Source organism: Schistocerca nitens, chromosome 2, assembly GCF_023898315.1.
Source record: "Schistocerca nitens isolate TAMUIC-IGC-003100 chromosome 2, iqSchNite1.1, whole genome shotgun sequence".
Classification (NCBI taxonomy): Eukaryota; Metazoa; Arthropoda; class Insecta; order Orthoptera; family Acrididae; genus Schistocerca; species Schistocerca nitens.
The window spans coordinates 1,087,046,046-1,087,065,818 of NC_064615.1; the positions used below are offsets into that span (position 1 = coordinate 1,087,046,046).

At 42.1% G+C, this 19,773-nt stretch overlaps 1 protein-coding gene across 1 annotated transcript in view; it reads left to right on the forward strand.

The window, feature by feature from the left end:
* The window catches only part of LOC126237483 (uncharacterized), a 461,878-nt gene that overhangs the window by 409,231 nt on the left and 32,874 nt on the right, over nt 1-19,773 (forward strand). Inside the window, exon 31 of the mRNA XM_049947630.1 lies at nt 5,123-5,235. Coding sequence (XP_049803587.1) covers nt 5,123-5,235 — 113 coding nt within the window. The remainder of the gene's footprint in view (nt 1-5,122; nt 5,236-19,773) is intronic.

Here is a 19,773-nt window from a genome sequence, read left to right on the forward strand (position 1 = left end):
GAGACGCCTGTTGGCTCGCACACTGGGAACGGGTGGCCACCAAGTGCTCAATTTCCCTGTCAATACCGGGCCAGTACACATGTCTGCGAGCCAAGATTTTAGTACGGGAAACACCCCAGTGCCCCTCATGTAATAAAGTGAGGACTTCCCTTCGCAAACTTGCAGGAACAACCACGCGAGGAGCTATATCATCGGTAGCCGGAAGGAGAACTCCTTCCCAGACAGAGAGGCGGTCTCGTGGCATGGAGGTTGGGATGAATGAAGCGAACTACTTGCCGGAGAACCGGGTCAGCTGCCGTTTCCCTGGCAACTCTAGAACTAGTGATTGGGAAACCATCAACCGCTTGGCGGGACGCCACATCCAAATGAAAACACATAATCTCCTCCCAATCGAACTTAGGATCCGGGCCCACCGGAAGGCGGGACAGAGTGTTGGCGTTGGCATGCTGTCTGGTAGGGCGAAAATGAATGTCATAATGGTACTTAGAGAGGAACAAGGCCCAGCACTGTAGTCTGTGGGCCGCCCTATCTGGAATCTGAGAGGCGGGGCCAAATAACGATATTAATGGCTTATTGTCAGTGATTAACTGAAACTTCGTGCCATACAAGAAAGGGTTAAACTTGGTAACAGCGTAGACAATGGCCAAAGCCTCGTTTTCCACCTGGGAGTAATGGGCCTGCGCGGGACTAAGAGTTTTAGATGCAAATGCCAATGGCTGCTTGGAGCCATCCGTGTTGCGATGGGCCAGGACCACCCCTACCCCATACTGCGAAGTATCTGTAGCTTATTGGGATCCAAAGTAGCCAAACAAGGCGCGCACGTGAGGAGGTCCTTCAACGTGGTGAACGCTCGCTCGCATGAAGGTGACCAAGCAAAAGGAACACCCTTGTGCAGAAAGCAGTACAGGGGGCGGGCTATGGTGGAAGCCCTGGGAATGAACCAGTGGTAATAGGCAATCTTGCTTAAAAAAGCTTGTAACTCCTTCAGCGAAGCGGGCCGCGGAAGGTCGACGATACCTTGGACCAAACTTCCTAGCGGCTGGACGCCGTGCTGAGAGATGGTGTAGCCCACATATTCAATGGACGTTGGAAGAAGTTCAACTTACGTATGTTGCAACGTAAGCCCACAGACCTGAATTTGAGAAAGAGGTTGCGAAGGTTGTGCAAGTGTTCCTTCATGCTGCGGCCAGTGACAATTATGTCATCCAGGTAATTAATACAATGAGGGATTGTCAACGTGACGTGCTCAAGATAACGCTGGAATATCGCCAGGGCACTGGATATTCCGAAGGCCCACCACTGGTATTGGTAAAGGCCAAATGGGGTGTTGATGACCGCCAGCCGTTTGGAGTCCTCATCAAGTGGTATCTGATGATAAGCCTCTGAAAGATTGATTTTCGAAAAATATTTGCCTCCCGCCACGACGGAGAACAATTCATCAGAACGAGGCAAAGGATAGGTGTCCACCACAAATTGGGAATTAATGGTGGCTTTGAAATCGCAACAAAGACGTAATTTTCCCGAGGGTTTCCTGACAATATTGAGGGGCGAATCCCACTCACTAGAAGAAATGGGAATAATGACCCCGAGGACTGTCAGCCAGTCTAGCTCTTCTTTCACCTGAGGGCGGAGAGCCAAGGGGATCTGCCTCGCGCGTTGAAAATGCAGGTGAGCCGACGCCTTCAATGTTAAGTGAGCTGCAAAGTCTGAAACATGCCCCAGGCCCTCCTCAAAGATATCCGTAAAGTCAGAGATCAAAGATTCCAATGATTGATAGGGAACATCTTCGGAGACCAACTGTATGGTGTCTGCGATAGAAAACCCGAAAGCTTAAAAGGCATCCAAGCCAAAAAGGTTAGCAGAGCTCGCATCACTGACAACAATAAAAGTAAGAGGCCGAGTGACTGATTTGTAAGTAACGTCGGTAGTGAATTGACCCAGTAGGGGAATGAACTGTTTACCATAACCGCGTAGACGCCGGTAAACTGGCGCCAACGGGGGCAACCCAAGGTCGGAGTAAGTTTGTGCATTCAACAAGGAAACTGCCGCGCCCGTATCTACTTGCAGTTGTAACCGGCGCGACCGAACCGACACCTCGATGAAGAGTTTGTGTGCCGATGCGTCGGGAGCCTGGCCCGATGAAACTTCCTGAATGTCAACGTCCATGTCCTCTGTACCTGCTTCCTTCGATTCTTTTGAGGCTGAGTGGCAAACTTTAGCAATGTGTCCTTTTTTATTACATCTGCGACAAACGGCCCAACGCTGGGGGCACTCAGACTGATCATGATGTATACAGCACGACGCACAGGACGGTAACAGGGGCCGGCGGCCAGAACTCAGTTTACGCGGGGGAGCGGCCATAACGGCAGGATTGTACCGCTCGCACGTTATCCACCCCGGACGCAGTGGACACGACCGCGCCACCCTGAACTGCCGCGACGTCACAGCACGCTTCCAACTGTTGACCTGCGGCATGAGAGACTTCATACGATTTAGCAATGGACAGGACTTCCTCAAGGGAAGGGTCTTCCAACTGCAGCGCCTGTTGCCGGACCTCCCGATCAGGGGCCGAACGAACAATGACGTCGCGCACCATAACGTGGGCATACGATTCTCGCGACTGCTCTGTGACAAAATGACACTTGCGACTAAGACCATGCACGGTAGCGGCCAACGCCCAGTAAGACTGATGGGCCTGTTTCTTCCATTGATAGAACTCGACCCTAGCCACCACAAAATGCGTGCGGCGGCGATAATATGAAGACAGCAATGAACACAATGCGTCTAAAGACAAGGACGAGGGTTCCTGCAACAGCGCTAGCTGCCACAAAACTTGATACAGCGTGGGAGATATCCAAGACAAGAAAAGAGCACGACATACCTCCGCATCGGCAACATGAAATGCCTGGAAATGATGCCGAAGGCGATGTTCATATGTGTCCCAATCCTCCGCCGTCTTGTCATACGGGGGAAAGGGAGGAGGGAACGGCGCTGGAGCAGACTGTGTGGAGAGCAACGCCGGAAGCACTTGTGTCATGGTTGCCATGAGCTCCGTCTGCTGCTCAACCAAAACCCGCACTAAATCCTCCATGCCGTGGATAAGCTGCGAAACTGGAACAACGACGCAACACGCGAAAGAACGACCCTACTCGTTGCCAATTGTGTAGTAACACGGTTCACGTTTTCCATAGCACTTCACATAGCGTAGACCGGGAACTGTCTGCCAGACATGCCCGATTTGAACTGACTGGGCACGGCCTGTGCTGCCTGAGTTGTTGTTGTTCCGCCGGCAGAGGTCGCGGCCGAATTCTCGCGTGGCCTCTGGTGGACGGGACTCTACTTGCGGCAACTACTGTCTGTGACGTGCCGTGCCGATGTGCGCCTCCTGCGATCTTTCTGGTGGCTACTGTATATACGTTGTAACACAAGACACAAACAACAGTACGGCCGCAATAAACCAAAGTTTATTCTTCTTTGACATACAAGTGAACAATAGTTGAAAACATAGACACAAACACTGAAACAATCCAGATACTGGTACAGGAAGTTACTGACAATAAGGAGGAACACAATATGAGGGTGAGTGCCTCCTGCACATCACTTATAAAGAGGAGAGCTCCATTAGAAGTCATGGTGAATGCTGTGCCCTGTGCGCAAGTCATGTGCCCCACATAGATCCATCGGCAAAATGTTTGAAGTGTAGCATGCAGGTGGCCTGGTGCCATGATATGTATCCAAGTACTTTGTACAGTGCTATAATGTACAGCACTTGACATGCAAAATTGGATTATTCAATATCCCACTGCCAGCAAGGAGAATTAAGATAGGGAACTTGGAGCACAGAGAGTTATATAGTGCTAAGAAAAGTGGCCATTCATAAATCATGTTCTTTTGATCCCAGCATGAACAAGAACTTTCAGTTATTTGAAATAATTTAATTAATTTAATTTAATGTTATCAAATGTGTGATGCATAGCATTACTATTTTATACCTAATGTCTCTTATAAGAGTTGCCAAGCATATTTTCTCTGATGTTCTGACTATTACATCCAATTCTGTTTTTCCAACATGTAGGTGGAATCAGTCCTAAGAAATACTGCTCATCATGCATTTTGGGCCATTAAGTGGTGATGAAATAAAAGTAAATTATCATCGTAGCTGTTCTTGTTAGGAAGGAATTTTACTAGGGTATCATATTCACCCAGGACAGCTGTTTCTTCTTTGTATCATTCTAGATTATGGAAAAGATAATTCTGTCAGTCAATTCTAATTCCTGACCTTCAGACTTTTCTTAGATTTTTTTGTTCCTTTTAACTACATAGTGTATAAAAGTTACATTTTCAAAAAACAAAATCCTGAATTAACATCTTTGAAAGCTAAGCTAGAGCCTAGTTCAGCTGTCCAAACTGTAAACAGTTGTTAGTTATTTTTTCCATAGTTACATATTTTTGATAAGAATGTTAATGCAATTATTATTTGTAACAAGATGCATGGTATTCCCATCTCCTGTATTGTCTTACCATGTTATTGTAGGCAGTAGACAAAGCAGTGGTAACTCAGAGCGCTGCTATGCTATAGAATCGTAGAGCTTTTTAACTTTGTTCTCATACATGCATACATGCTATTAATGGATATCATTCTCCAAGTCTATACATTCTCCATGAGATTTGAAAGGTAGATCACTTGGAATTTCTCTCACCATGTTAGCCAGTAGCCTGGTTTGCATTCCTGACAAACAGTTTTTTCGAAAGAATATCTCACTTTTCAGAGATAAATTGTTACTTGACTGAAGGAGAGGTTTATGCCACTAAATCAGCAATTTCACAGAACACAATTATGATGTGTAGTTATTACAGATCACTAGCAAAGATACACAAAATTAAGAAATCATTATCAGTAAACTTAGAATTATTCGTTTCTGTAACAGTTGACATGTGCTGCCAGCATAATGTTTGCTGGAAACATCAAAACTGTAAGTTCATACACATGCCATAATAAAGAATGTTTCAGCAGGATTTCCAGATGTCTGTCTGAGGTGTTATAGAATAAAAAGATTCAAAATGACATAAGGAGATTTAATTTTCATATGAAAAAATAACATTTAGACCTCTACTTGTTCAGAATGAAGAACTTCGGCGAAAGCTGGATGACTTTGAGAAAGTGGCCAAGGTACAACGAAATATATCTGGAGAAACAACAGTAATGGAAAAAGAGATTCGCGAAATGAAAAATAAGTAAGTATACTCTGCTTTACCATGGTTTGAATTCAGTTATATGTGAAGGATTTTTGCCATAACATATTAAATTGTGATACCAAAGTATCATAAATATTGATGTTAGTAACTGAACTACTCCTCCCATTAGTGCTGTGGGGCATTGTTTTGAAACTAGGGATTGCTTTGACTATGAGTAACAGCTCAATTTAAGGATACATTACTGAAGTCAGTGGCATACACACACAAAACTGAAAAGTGTATAAGTGACCCCTTTGGAACCTGTGACCATGTGTGTAAAATGAGTTGTCAGGTAGATGACTTGTTGGAGTCTCTCTCGTCCTGTCTTGCTGTCTTATCTTGATTTTCCTACAGTGATCGATAGTCCTAGTTCTTCCAGTCATTTCCTCTCCTTTACTGCAGAAAAAATCTCTTCTTCCCAGAAACTAGAGTTTCTATCAACATTTGTATGCATCAGTCAGTTTGTTACCACAAGGCAAATAACCGTTTTTCTCTGTCTGTTTTTGTTTGAAAATGATGTAATCTGTCAGTGATCTTATACCTGTGGCACTCCATGGGCATTCAGTAGTATACTCTTTTTCCTTAGAAAGATTGTAATTATTTTTAAATGATCAAAAATTGCAAATTGTTCAAGTTCTATTCCATTTTGATTCCTAGATGTCACTCCAGTAGTACATATAGGTAGCATATCTGGCATTCTTTAGAAAGAACATGAACTCTATACACATATTCCCCAATCACTTTGTCATAATTGGAGTAGACTTTAAACATCCAACAATCAGCTGGAAAAATTAGTTTCATAAGTGATTGGTATGACAATAGATTTTGCAAAACAATACTAAATTTGTCTTTGTGATGAAGACCTCAGCTTAGTGCCTAGATGATCATGGATGACATAGGAACCAAACTTGAAGGCAGCAAACCAAATTCAGAACCGGTGAACTCTGTTTTAAGATGTTCATTTACAAAGGGAGATACAGAAGCACTGCCTCAGTCTAATTCTTGTACCCCAACAAAGATGAGTGATGTAGGTATTAGTGTTGAAATCATTAAAATTAAAGAAAGCTTGGAGTACCATTGGAATTCCAGTCAGATTGTTCACAGAACTTGCAGCGGAGTTAGTTCCCATTTCAACCATAACACAATACAGTTGCCTTCAACAAAAAACTGTGGTCAATTGTTGGAAGAAAGTACAAGTCACACCTGTCTATAAAATGGGTAGCATAAGTGGGTCCCAAAACCATCATCCCATCTCACTGATGGCCACGTGTTGCAGAATCATTTTTAGCTCAAACATAACAAGGTATATTGAACAATATGACCTCCTACAAACCACCCAGCATGGATTCCAGAAACAATGGTCATCTGAAACCTGATTCGCACATTTCTCACATGACATTGTAAAAGTCATGGATCAAGGCAATCAAGTGGATGTAATATTTATTGACTTACAAAAAGTATTTGACTTGGTCCCACACTAATGTTTATTAACAAAATTTCAGTCATGTAGAGTAGCGGGCAAAATTTGAGACTGAATTGAGGGTTTCTTGGTACGGATGATGCAGCACGTTATTTTGCATGGAGAGTCACAGCAGAAGCAGGTGTAACTTCAAACATGCCTCAGGAGAGTGTATTCAGACCCTTGCTCTTCATTTTGTATATCAATGAGCTGGCAGACAATAGCAGAAATAAACTCAGACTTTGTGCAGGTGATGCGGTTTTCATGCATATGACATAGTTATCTGTAATGAAGTTCTGTGTGAAAAATTTGCAAAAATATTCAGTCAGATCTCAATAAGATTTCAATGTGGTGGAAGTGTAACTTCACAATATGTAGAAAAGAAGTGACCTATGACTACAACATTACTGATCACAATTGGAATCAGTCAACTCATGCAAATATCTGATTGTAACAATTTGTATGGGTGTGGAATAGAATGAACACAAAAACTTCACATAGGTAAAGTAGACGGTGGACTTCAGTTGACTGGCAGTATCCTGAGAAAATGCAGTCACTCCACAAAGGAGATTGCTTACAAAACACTTGTGTGCCCCATATTAGAATACAGCTCAAATGTGTGGTACTGACAGGAGATACTGAACATACACAAAGAAGGATAGCATGAATTGACACAGGTTTGTTTGACTCAAGGAGAACATCACAGAAATGCTGAAAAACCATAATTGACAGACACTTGAAGATAAAGATGTCAATTATCTAACAAAACATCTTACTTGCAGAGTTTCAAGAACCTGCTTGAAGTGAAGAATCTAAAAATATACTTCAGCCCCCTATATTTTGTTCTTGCAGAGACCAGAGGCATTTAAGCACTTATTCTTCCTGTGCCCCTTATGCAATTGGTACAGGAAGAAACTGTCAACATGTAGTACAATTCTAAGTACACTCTGCCAAGCACTTTGCAGACTATGTATGTAGATACCGATAAATCTAAAATGTATAGTGAATTTCATCATGCAAAATAAGTGGAAGATGCTGAGTGCATTTATTCTACTTCAAAGTAATATTTGTAAGACTTCTGGAAAATAGCAGTGAATGGTTGTTTTGAAATGACCGAGGCACTGATGGTACAGAACAGTGGGCATTTTTTGAAATGTGTCATACAGAGCTGTGTAGAACAGTGATAATTGTTGCCGATCATATTCTATGTCAAGCTGATATCAGCAGGTCTCACCATTGTGATGACAGTCTGTTGAAAGATGGTTCTTGATCACATGAGTCTTGTAATTATCCATCAATTACCAGTCATGTTGCCTTCTTTCTTTAAGCCAGTTTGTGTGGCATGATTTGGGAGCAAATGTTCCACACATCTTTGTCAATAGTTATTAATATTGCCCTAACTGATCAAATAGTAGAGTGTGTTAGATATGCAGATGGGGATTTTTTAGAGTGGGGAATTCTCTGTGTTCTCAATGATGAATCAGATACTGTAACTGTAGAAAGAGGTAAGCAAGCCACATTAATCACAGAAAAGCACATTTGTCCTTACAGAACAGAAAGAGAAAATTTTGATATGACATTAAATACAGTAATACAGGAGCATCCATGTTAAGGTCCCAGACTTGGTCTCACATATCAATGGTGAAAATGTCCACATAGTAATAGAAACAGAAAGAAGTGAATAGCAGTTAACACTTGGATTACAGAGGGAATATGTGTCAAAACATAGGCTAAACTCCAATGATGGTGGCATACTTATTGCAGTAAATAACTCAGTAATATTACAAAATCTGAATGTTATAACCTACATGAAGGTACAATGTAGTGTAATAGGTTAGAGACACAGTGCTCCTTCCTCTGGCAGGAGGGTTAAAGCTGAAGGAAGAGGGGTCAAGGAAAAGGACTGGAGACATTTTGGAAAATGGTTACAGTTGAGAAAAGTTACCCAGAAACTCAGGTCAGGGGAGATTTACTGGTTGGGAAGAGAAGGAAAGACTGATCTTTGGAGACTATAAAGGACGAGATTTGAAAACCAGAGAGCTTAAACGTGAAAGACAGGGTAATATTCAAGTCAGAGATTACTGCTAAAAGATTGTGCATGAGTTAATAAGAGTGAAAAGCTAAGTGCATTGTATTTAAGAGAGGTGGCAGGAGGATGGCCAATAATAGACAGGTCAGAAAATAAGCTGTATAAAACTGAAATGGAATGAAGAAAGGAGTAGGTACGATGAAGAAATGCTGAGACAGAAGAAATTCATGTAAATTAAGGTCAGCTGAGCGGCAAGAACCAAGGACATGTTGTAGCGTAGTTTCCGCTTGCAGAGTTCTGAGAAATTGGTGTCTGGGGGAAGAATCCAGATGGTGCATGGGGTGAAAACATCCATCAAGATCACGACTGTCATGTTGTAGAGCATGTTCTGCAACAGGATATTGTGTGTTGCCAGTATATACTCTCTGCCTAGTTCCATTCCTCCTAACTGATAGCTTCATGGTGGTCATGCCGAGGTAAAAGGGCGAACAGTATTTACATAACAGCTGGTATATGACGTGTCATTTCACAGGGCACTCTCCCTTTGGTAGTGTATGTTTTGCCAGTTACTGGGCTGGTATAAGTGGTGGTAGAAGGATGCATAGGGCAAGTTGTGCGGCAGGGATGATCACAGGGGAGGGAGCCGAAGGGTAAGGAGATGGGTGCAGAAGGAGCATAGGGTCTCACAAGGACATTGCGGACATTGGGAGGGCGATGAAAAGCTATTCTAGGTGTAGTGGGCAAAATCTGAGACAGAATGGATCTCATTTCAGGGCATGATTTTAGGAAGTCATGGTCTTGTTGAAGTAGCTGATTTATACATTCAAGACCAGGATAACACAGAGTGACAAGTGGTGTCCTTTGAAGTTGTTTTTTGGAGGCATCAGCAGAAATGGGATTGGATGCGACAGCCCGGTAAATCTGTTTTTAAACTAGGCTGGTGGAGTAATTATGTCCAGTGACAGCTGAGGTGAGAATGGTGGTGTATTACTGTAGAGAGGCTGCATCGAACAAATACATTTGCCTCAAATGCCAAGGCTGTGTGGGAGGGAATGTTTGAGATGAACAGGATGGCAACCGTCGGAATGTAAGTGCTGTCGTTTGTTAGTAGGTTTAATGTGGACAGAAGTGTTTAGCTGGCCTTCAGTGAGGATGAGATCAACATAAAGGAAAGTAGCATGTGATTCAGAATAGGGACATATTAAATTTAATTGGGTGAAAGTATTTAGAGATTCCAGGAATTTTAACAGGTCAGCCTCACTGTTTAGTCCATATGGCAAAGATGTCATGAATATATCTAAACAAAACCAGGGGCTGAAGGCTTATGGGTCCCAGGAAAGCCCCCTCCAAGCAACCCATGAAAAGGTTGGCATAGGAAAGAGCCTACCTGGTTCCCTTGGCCATATACATTTGGTGGGTGCTTTGAAGCCAGCAACGGTAGGACGGCCAGATGATTAGGTTTGTGAATATTAGGAAGAACGTAAAATGTGGGGGTGCGTGATTTGGATAAGGTAGAAAGTGCTGTGGACTGAGGTGTTAGTCCTTGTGAGGAGCCTGAGGTTTTAAGGAGAAACTGCAGGTCAGATTGAATCACAGTGATGGGATCTTGATGGCGGTACAGTTGGAATCACTAACATACTCCTGTCGGTCAAGTACCACAGTGATAGATCCTTTGCCTACTGGAAGGATAATGATGGATTCATCATCTTTTAGGGAATGCGGAGCCTGCAGTTCTGCAGAGGACAGGTTAGGGTCAAGTTTTAAAGACCTGAGGAAGAGTTGTGAAGCAATTCTAGATGTGAGGAATTCTTGGAAGGCTTGTAAGGGATGATTTTGAGGTAGTGGCGGTGGATCAAGTTGGGATCGTGGTAGGAAATATTCAAGGCAGGGGTCAGTGTCAGGTTTGCTGTGGAAAGGTTTTGGGATTGGATTGCAAAGTGATATTTCCAGCTGACGTTATGTGTGAAGGAAAGTAGGTCCTTCACCAAAGCAGCATGATTAAATGCAGGTTTAGGTCTGAAAGAGAGGCTTGGATAATACAGATAATTAATTCAGGAGGGAAGAGCGCTTTAGACAAGAGGCTGAGAACACTGTACTGTTGCGACTGGTTCTTATGATTACGAGTTATTATTGGTCTTGGAGGAAGTGGTGAAGGCTGTAGGATGTTAAGGAGGTTGGCTAAGCTTGCTTTGCAGGAGAGGAGTGGTGGTTGATGGTGTGGCTGTTTAGGGAGCTGCAGAGGGGCAGGAAGGGTAACAGCACTGTTGTGGTAGATTAGGAGGAGATGAGATAGCTTTTTGAGGTGAAGTCTGGCATGCATGTTGTTGCAGTGTGAAGTTGGTTTGGCGGATGATACCATCCAAGGAAATGGAGGGGGGGGGGGGGCAAATAACTAACTGTGGGATTTTGTAGAAGCAGAGAAGTCTAGTGGAGTGGAAATCAGCAGATGATGCATATATTCATAGATTAGCCAGGTAAGTGCAAGAGACTGCTGTAGTTGAAACAGTAAAAGAGCCTGCTGTAAAGATTGCATCCAGAAACAAGGACTTACAGTGTTTGGGCTTTGGGAGCAACTCCAAGGGATCACTAGGTTTTAGGATGCTATTGAAAAGAATGGATGCAATATGTGATGTGATTCATCATGGCAAGAGAGGATGGTTTGTAGTGTAGAAATAGTGGAAGTGGCAAAAAAGAGAAGCATAGGATGGAAAAACATAGAAAAACAGAAGAAAAGCAAGGAAGAAATTCAGAAGTCAGAAAAATTCATACCAAAATGGTGAGAACAGTCAATGGTTAAGAAGATGTAATGAGTAGCCGAGAACTTCTCACCAGAAAAGTGGCTTATATGGTATGAAAAAGTTATTGGGGGAAAAAAAAGAACTATAGAGAAAGTCACAAAACGAGACAAAATTTTAAAAACCGGGCAATCAGAAACAGACAGTCATAGGAGAAATGTAAACTACTTTGCTTGGCAAATAAAGTAATGTAGGACACGGCAGTAAAAGCCAATCAGAGTGGTTTGGTAAAAACAAACACACAAAACTTATAAACAAGGTAAGTGGAGGATGGGAAAGAAAATAGCTGACAAATTTGCAAATAAATTGGTAAAAGATGATTGGGAGAAGGCCCTGCAGTGCAATGAAATATAAAGTTATTGTTATAGGCAAATTCGTAAATAACAATGGAATTCATCAGGTTGCCCTCCATGGGGTGGGTGCACGCAACGACTGTGGTTATACTGGGTTAGATAGAACAGCAGTCAGTCATAGAGTTAAGTTGCTTTAATATGACATTTATAGTCACAACGCAGATCAGATTTCGACCTGTGTCAGGTCATTATCAATGCTAAAACAAATATAAGAGTATATATTACAGTGTGATTTACAAAAGTTATAAGTCCATCACGACGTGATGTAAATCACATTGTAATATATACTCTTGTATTTGTTTTAGCATTGATAATGACCTGACACAGGTCGAAATCTGATCTGCGTTGTGACTATAAATGTCATATTAAAGCAACTTAATTCTACGACTGATTGCTGTTCTATCTAACCCAACAATGGATTGTTATATGCAAATTTGTAAATAACAATGGACCTGTCTATGTGCCAGATAAATAAACAAATGGACTAGCACATAAAGTAGAAAACAGATGACAGTTTGAAAAAGACAGATGATAACAAAGACTGACAAGGGGCTGGTTGGATACATTGATGACATCTTTACCATATGAACTCAACAGTGAGGCTGACCTTTTAAAATTCCTGGAATCTCTAAATACCTTCACCCAGTTAAATTTCACATGGTCCAATTCTGAATCCCATGCCAGTTTCCTTGATGTTGATATCATGCTCACTGAAGGCCAGCAAAACACTTCTGTCCACATTAAACCTACTAACAAACAATTGCCATCCTCTCCACATTGAACTTTCCCTCCCACGCAGTCTTGACATTCAAGGCAAACGTATTTGTTCAGATGCAGACTTCTTACAACAATACACAACCATTCTCACCTCTTCCTTCACTGGACATAATTAACCTAGCTCCTAAAAACAACTTCAGAGCTCATCACTTTTCACTCAGTATTATCCTGGTCTCGAATGTGTTAATCAGCTACTTCGACAAGGCCATGACTTCCTAATATCATGCCCTGAAATGAGATCCATTCTGTCTGACATTTTGCCCACCACACCTAGAATAGCTTTTCATTGCCCTCCCAGTCTCTGCAATATCCTTGTGGAGACCCTATGCTCCTTCTGCATACAGCTCCCTACCCTATGGCTCCTACCCCTGTGACCATCCCTGCTGCACAAATTGCCTACTACTACCTATACCAGCCCTGTAACAGGCAAAACATATACTACCAAAGGGAGAGTGCCCTGTCAAATGACACGGCATATATCAGCTGCCACATAAACACTGTTCAGCCTTTTACACTGTCATGGCTACCACCAAGTTATCAGTTAGGAGGAATGGGCATAGGCAGAGGGAGTATACTAGCAACACACAGTATCCTGTTGGGGAGTGTGCTCTACAACATGACAGTTGTGACCTCAGTGCTTGTTTCACCACATGTGCCATCTGGATTCTTCCCCCAGACACCAGTTTCTCAGAACTCCGTAGGTGGGAATTACGCTGCAACATGTCCTTGGTTCTTGCCATCCAGCTGGCCTTATTTTACGGTAATTTCTTCTGTCCCAACATTTCTTCAGAGTATTCTGTGTGTATTAAGCCGGGGACCTAGAAACAATGGAGAGGCTTTGTTCCACTGTAGCCCTCAGTGGTTCACAACCCCACACAAGCCACAGCCACCCCACACCAAACCCAGGGTTATTGTGTAGTTCAGCTACCAGCGGCCTCCTCACAGGAACGTCTCATACCAGACAAGTGTAACCCCGAATGTTTGCATGGTAGAGTAATTATGGTGACCGCATATGTGGAGATGTTTGTGCAGCAGTCGCTGACATAGCGTAACTGAGTTCGCCGAGGCAGATGGAAAACCGCCTTAAAATCCACCCACAGGCTGGCCGGCACACCGGACCTTGACACTAATCTGCTGTGCGTATTCACGCCAGGGACTGGCACACCTTCCCACTTGGGAAGCAGCGTGATAGACCATGCGGCTAGCTGGATTGGTCTTGAGAGTAACTACTCCTTTTTTCACTCCATTTTAGTTTTCTTCATCTTTCATTTTCTGACCAGTCTATTTTTCACTGTCCCCCTGCCCTGTCTGTTGCATAGAATGCACTTTCCTTTCATTCTTATTAACTCACGTTAACACAATGTTGTAGCAGTAATCTCTGTCTTGCATATTACTTTTTCTTTCACCTTTAATTTCTCTGGCTTTCAAAATCTCATTCTGTGCAGCTGCCAATAATCAGTCTTTTGTTCTCATCCCATGCATTAAGTCTCATCTGACTCAGTGTTCTGGATGACTTTTTCCAACTCTTACCCTTTTCCTAAACCTCTCCAGTCCTTTTCCTTCACCCTTCTTCCTTCCCCTTCAACCCTTCTGCTGGAAGGAGAAGCCACTGGCTCCAAAATCTTGTATATGTAAAACCTTTTTTTTTATATGTGTGTTCTCCTGCTGCCGCTTGGTGAGTAGATTTTTTTATCTATCCAATTACGTCATATTGTCAAACATTGCTTATGTTCATTGCGATGAAGGTACGCATTAAAGGTATATTAAACATGGTAATTAGAGATCTTTATAGACCACCTACCTCAGAAGCTGCAGTAGCAGAATATTTCAAAGAAATTGTGAGGAAGCACTTGTATTGTTAGCGGTCTCATGCAAAAAATGTGTTTCATGGGTTTTCTGGTTTTAGTGGCATTAAATGATGCTACAGTGTTCATCTTTGGCAGGCTGACATAGAAGGTGCTGTGAATCCATCTACATGCAAAATATTTGTGTTTTTGCACATGTATTTGCATATTGAAACTAACTTCCTGTATTCTCCTGGAGTAAAAGTGAGATTATGTGTGTGTCAGCAAAATTTTCTTCAAAACTCTAGACACTAACATTTTATGTATAGTTTCAGTGTGCTGTTTGTATTTCTTCCCTATTATCTTTCATTGATTGTGTCGAACTCATGTGTGTAGCATGGTATATTGTGTATTTTTGAACATTGAATGCTGTTAAGAATGTAATTGTACTATATCAACAGATGTGAATTACAATTGCACTTTATAAAATTTTGACAACATTGTTCTGACTGAAAAAAATCATTCCCCTCCAGTTTCTCTCTATATGTATGTGAATAAAGATATATTTTTGTGAAGTTTATGACTGTTGTGCCCAAATGTATTTTCTGTTAAACTGATGGTTAACAATTACAACTGCCAAATCAAAAAAATTCAACAGCAATATGTGGTATGGATAATTGTTTCTCCCTAATTGAAGTGTAGGTACTTATGTAATTGGTGCAAAATTTCCACCTTTTTCTGCTGACTAGTTTCTTCTACAGATGTGTTTGTATGTATTATAACTGTCATATTGTGTTCTGCGTATTATAACTGCAATATCATGTATGTTTGTGGTAAATTTCAGTTAATTTTGAATTTGGTAGTGATCATACCCATGTCAATATGAAAGTTTGTGAATCAAAGTTAGCTTCAGAGAATCAGTATTATTCCAAGTTTCTATCTTATTACAAAAGTAAATCTCTTTCTTTGTGAATTATATAGGGAACTTAAAATTGTTGTAGCACAAGAGATCTAGAAATCATGTTCTTCACAAACAATAAGAATGTAGTATCCTATATGAGTGAGACAGTAGGGATCAGTCAGCTCACACAAATGCTTGGATGTAACAATTTGTAGAATATAAAATGGAATAATTGAACAATGGGAAATCCAGGATGGAACATAACAATATTATGAGAAGAAAAGCTGCCGCGCACCGTATAGCAGAGATACAGAGTCACATATGCACACAACAAAAGCACTTTCACAATTAAAGCTTTCAGCCATTAAGGCCTTCGTCAACAATAGACACACATATGCACGTGCACCCCCTTCCTCCCATTCCAGACACACACACACACACACACACACACACACACACACACACACACACACACACACTCACTCACACTAACGCAGCTCACACACATGACTGCAGTCTCAGGCAATGGAAACCACACTGCCAGAGTATATGAATGTGTTTGCGTAAGAGTGAGTGAGTGTGTGTGTGTGTGTGTGTGTGTGTGTGTGTGTGTGAGTGTATTGTTGACAAAGGCCTTAATGGCCGAAAGCTTTAATGATGAGAGTCTTTTTGTTGTGCCAATCTGTAACTCAACATCTTCACTATCTGATGAGTGGCAACTTTCCATCTCATAATACTTTTAAATGGAATAATCACATATGCTAAATCATGGGTAAAACAGGTGATAGACTTTGGTTCACAGATAGGATACTGGGAAAGTGCAATCAATCTACAAATGATATTAGTAACAAAACACTGTAGAAAGCACTGTCATCTGGTGAACAAAGTGTGAGTTTACAGAATACTGGACCAGTTTTGTGACAAAATTCAGAACTTCCTAGCAGACAAAACTCATACCTTGTTCTTAAGAAGGTGAAATCTCTGGATGTAAAAATAATTTCAGCCATACCCCAAGGGGATATCAGTTGTTCATAGTGTGTGTAAGTCATTTGGTGGATAATGTTGGAAGCTCTGTGAAGCTGTTCACAGATAATACTGTTGTGTATAGGAAAGTTGCAACTCCAGGAAATAGTGAAAAGCAGGACGACCACCAGAGGATTGGCTCTTGATACAAGGACTGACAGTTTACCCTCAACATAAATAAAAATGACATATTACACATTAATTGGCAGAGAAATCAATTTTTGTTTCATTTCATAGTTGATGATAAATCACTGAAAATCATAACAACTGTAAAATATCTAGGAGTACCTGTAAATGTAGTTCACCTATGAAGGAGTTAGCTTACAAACCCTTTTTGACAAATACTTGAGTAATGCTCATTGGTCTTGGATTCTACATCATGTAGGTTAATAAAGAGGTTATAGAAGATCCAAAGAAGGGTGTTGTGTTTCATTGCAGGGTCATTTAATAAGTGTGACCATGTCAACAGATACATATCAAACACCACAAATTAAATTCTGTGCACAGAGAGCACCTTACTGTAAAAATTCCAAGAGCATTCATTCCAAGAGAGTCAAGTGACATATTACTTATACTCATGTGCCTCTCACTACAGAGTGTGATGGGAAAATCTGAACACACACACACACCATAAAAAGGGGTTTCAGGGAATGGATGTTAGTTTAATTGCAAATTGTTTCTCTTTGTTCTTAATAGTATCATCTTTGGGATTTTCTCCCAGCTGAATATATGTTTTAAGGTCTTGGGATAGCATTTTGCGGTGGTTGAGACACTAGATTTGCATTTTTGAGAAGCATGACGCAGATCTCCTTTCGCCATCCAAATTAGATCTTCAGTAGTCCCCTAGTTCACTTAATGTATTGCAGAGATGTTTCCTTTGAAAAGAAAATGGGCCATTTCCTACTGTAGGTCACTCACAGGTGGGACCTCCACAATCTAGGGTCTGAGTGACCTGCCCTTGCTTCCAACCTTTGCCAACTAATACCTCTTTCCTCTCTGAGGGAAGAACACAGAAGTCCAAAAAGCTAGGATTAGTATTTTGTACTTTAAGTGTTATCGTCTAGGGCTAGGAATGACAAAATCTTGGTCAATACAACTTCAGCAGTGTGTGTGTGTATGTGTGTGTGCGTGTGTGTGTGTGCGTGTACATGTGTGTGTTCTGGTCAGTTCATTCATTCATAAATTATGTTCTTTAGATCCCATCATGAACGAGAACCTTCAGGAAGGTGGAAAGGGTCAAGGTATACATTACCAGAGAGAAGTAGCTGTCTGAATCTAATTTTGTAGGCTGTATTAACAGTTAACTTTAATTAATCTGCTGCACTCCATTTTTGCTTGTAAGGGCTGTAAATCAACACAGTAAAATTAGTAAGAAGGCTAAATACTTTTGAATTGAAGGAGACCACTCACCGAAAAGCAGGAGTGTTGAGTTAACAACAGGCACACACAAAAAGAAAGATAACTTGCTAGCTTTCAGTGTATTCCTTTTTTGAGCTAATGAAAACACACACACACACACATCACAGACCTATGATCCTACATGGTGCCATCTGGATGAACAGCAACAATGCTGCATTTCAGCTGGTGGATTAGGTTGTGGTGGGGGTTGTGTCAAGTGGAGTGGGTGGAGGGAGAGAGAGGTGTGAAGCAGGGAGAAGGATTGCAGATGGGTGGCTAGCAGCTCGAAGGGGGGCAGTCAGTCTGCTGGCTATAAATATGGGTGGGAGGGGTGGCAGGTGCATGGGCTAGATAAGTGATGTATAGTTGTTGGAGCTGGTGGAGGGCATTGCAAGCTGAAGGCAATATGGGGTAGAACTGGGAGGCGGTGACAGGATGGAAGAAGGGGTAACTGTTGAGTTGGTTACCAGAGATTGAGGCCAGGACAGTTATGGAAGTGAAAGATGTGTTGCAAAGATTACTCCCATCTGCATGGTTCAGAAAATCTGGTGGTGGAGGGAAGGATCCAGATAGCCCAGGTTTCAAAGCAGCCCAGTTTGGCAGTAGCCGTTCAATCCTACTGTACAACTAGCTGATAGTCATACCAACATAATAAACTATGCAGTGTTTGCAGCAGAGTTGGTTCATCGCATGGTTGCTTTCACAGGTGGACTGACCTCAGATGGGGTAGGATAAGCCAATTACAGGACTGGAGTAGCAAGTGTTGGGTGGGTGGATTGGGCAGGTCTTACACACTGGTCTACCACAGGGATATAATCCCTGTGACAAGGACATGGGAGTGGGAATGGCATAGAAATTGACCAGGATATTGTGTAAGTTGGGACATTATTGTAGGAGGGGTGGGAATGATCTTGGATAGGATGTCCCTCACTTCAGGGCATGATGAGACATAATCAAAGCCCTGACGAAGGGTACGGTTCAGTTGTTCCAGTGGAGGGTGATGTTGGGTGACAAGGGGGCACTGCTTTGTAGCTGATTCTTGGAAGTGGTGGGAGGATTGGGAATGTGTGGCTGGAAATCTGTTTGTAGACCAGATTTGCTGAGCGGGACAGGGGGGGGGGGGGGGGGTTAGTGCCCTTGAGAGAGGGGGGGGGGGGGGTTAGTGCCCTTGAGAGACCTTCAGCATAGTGGGCAAGGGAGTTCTCGCCAATGCAGCTATGTCATCCCTGGGTGGCTGTATGGAACAAATGGCAGCTGATATCCTTCATCAGGGTCTCCCTCCAAGTATCTAGCCACCCATCCCCAATCACTCTCCCTGCCTCCATGGGTAGCTAGGCTGTAGAGGAGGGATTTTCTGGTGTGGAAAGGATGTCAGCTGATATCCTTCATCAGGGTCTCCCTCCAGCAAGCTGCTAGCCACCCACCCCCAATCCCTCTCTGTGCCTGCCACTCCTCTCTCTCCCTCTACCCACCTCACTTGACACCATCCCCACCACAACTTAGTCCACCTGCCAAAATACAACACTGACAACATGCATCCAGCCGGTACCATGTAGGGGCATAGGTTTGTGTATGTGTGCATGTGAATGTGTGTGTTTTTAAATCTAGTTTGAAAAATTATTACTCTGAAAGATAGCAAATTTAAAAATGGTTATTCCGAAAGCTAGCAAGTTATCTTTCCTTTTGTGTATGCCTATAGATGACTCAATGCGTCAGGTTTCCAGTGAGTGTTCTTCTATAACCCAAAAGTTTTTACATTTCACTAGAACTTCCCTACAACATTTAGAAAAAAAGCTGGCAGTTATACAAAGTAGCTGCTTTTTATCTGCTACCACATGTTTAATGTCTACATAAATACAATGGTAGTGGTCAAAGAAAAACAGGTATGCATCTGTTGTAAGAAAATTGGGCTATTTGCAATTTTGATTTTCAACACTGTATAGTTCACTTCATGTTTAGAATAACTGGCCAATATGATATGATTTTAATTTGCAGTTTCTTGCCTAATGACTGCAAGTA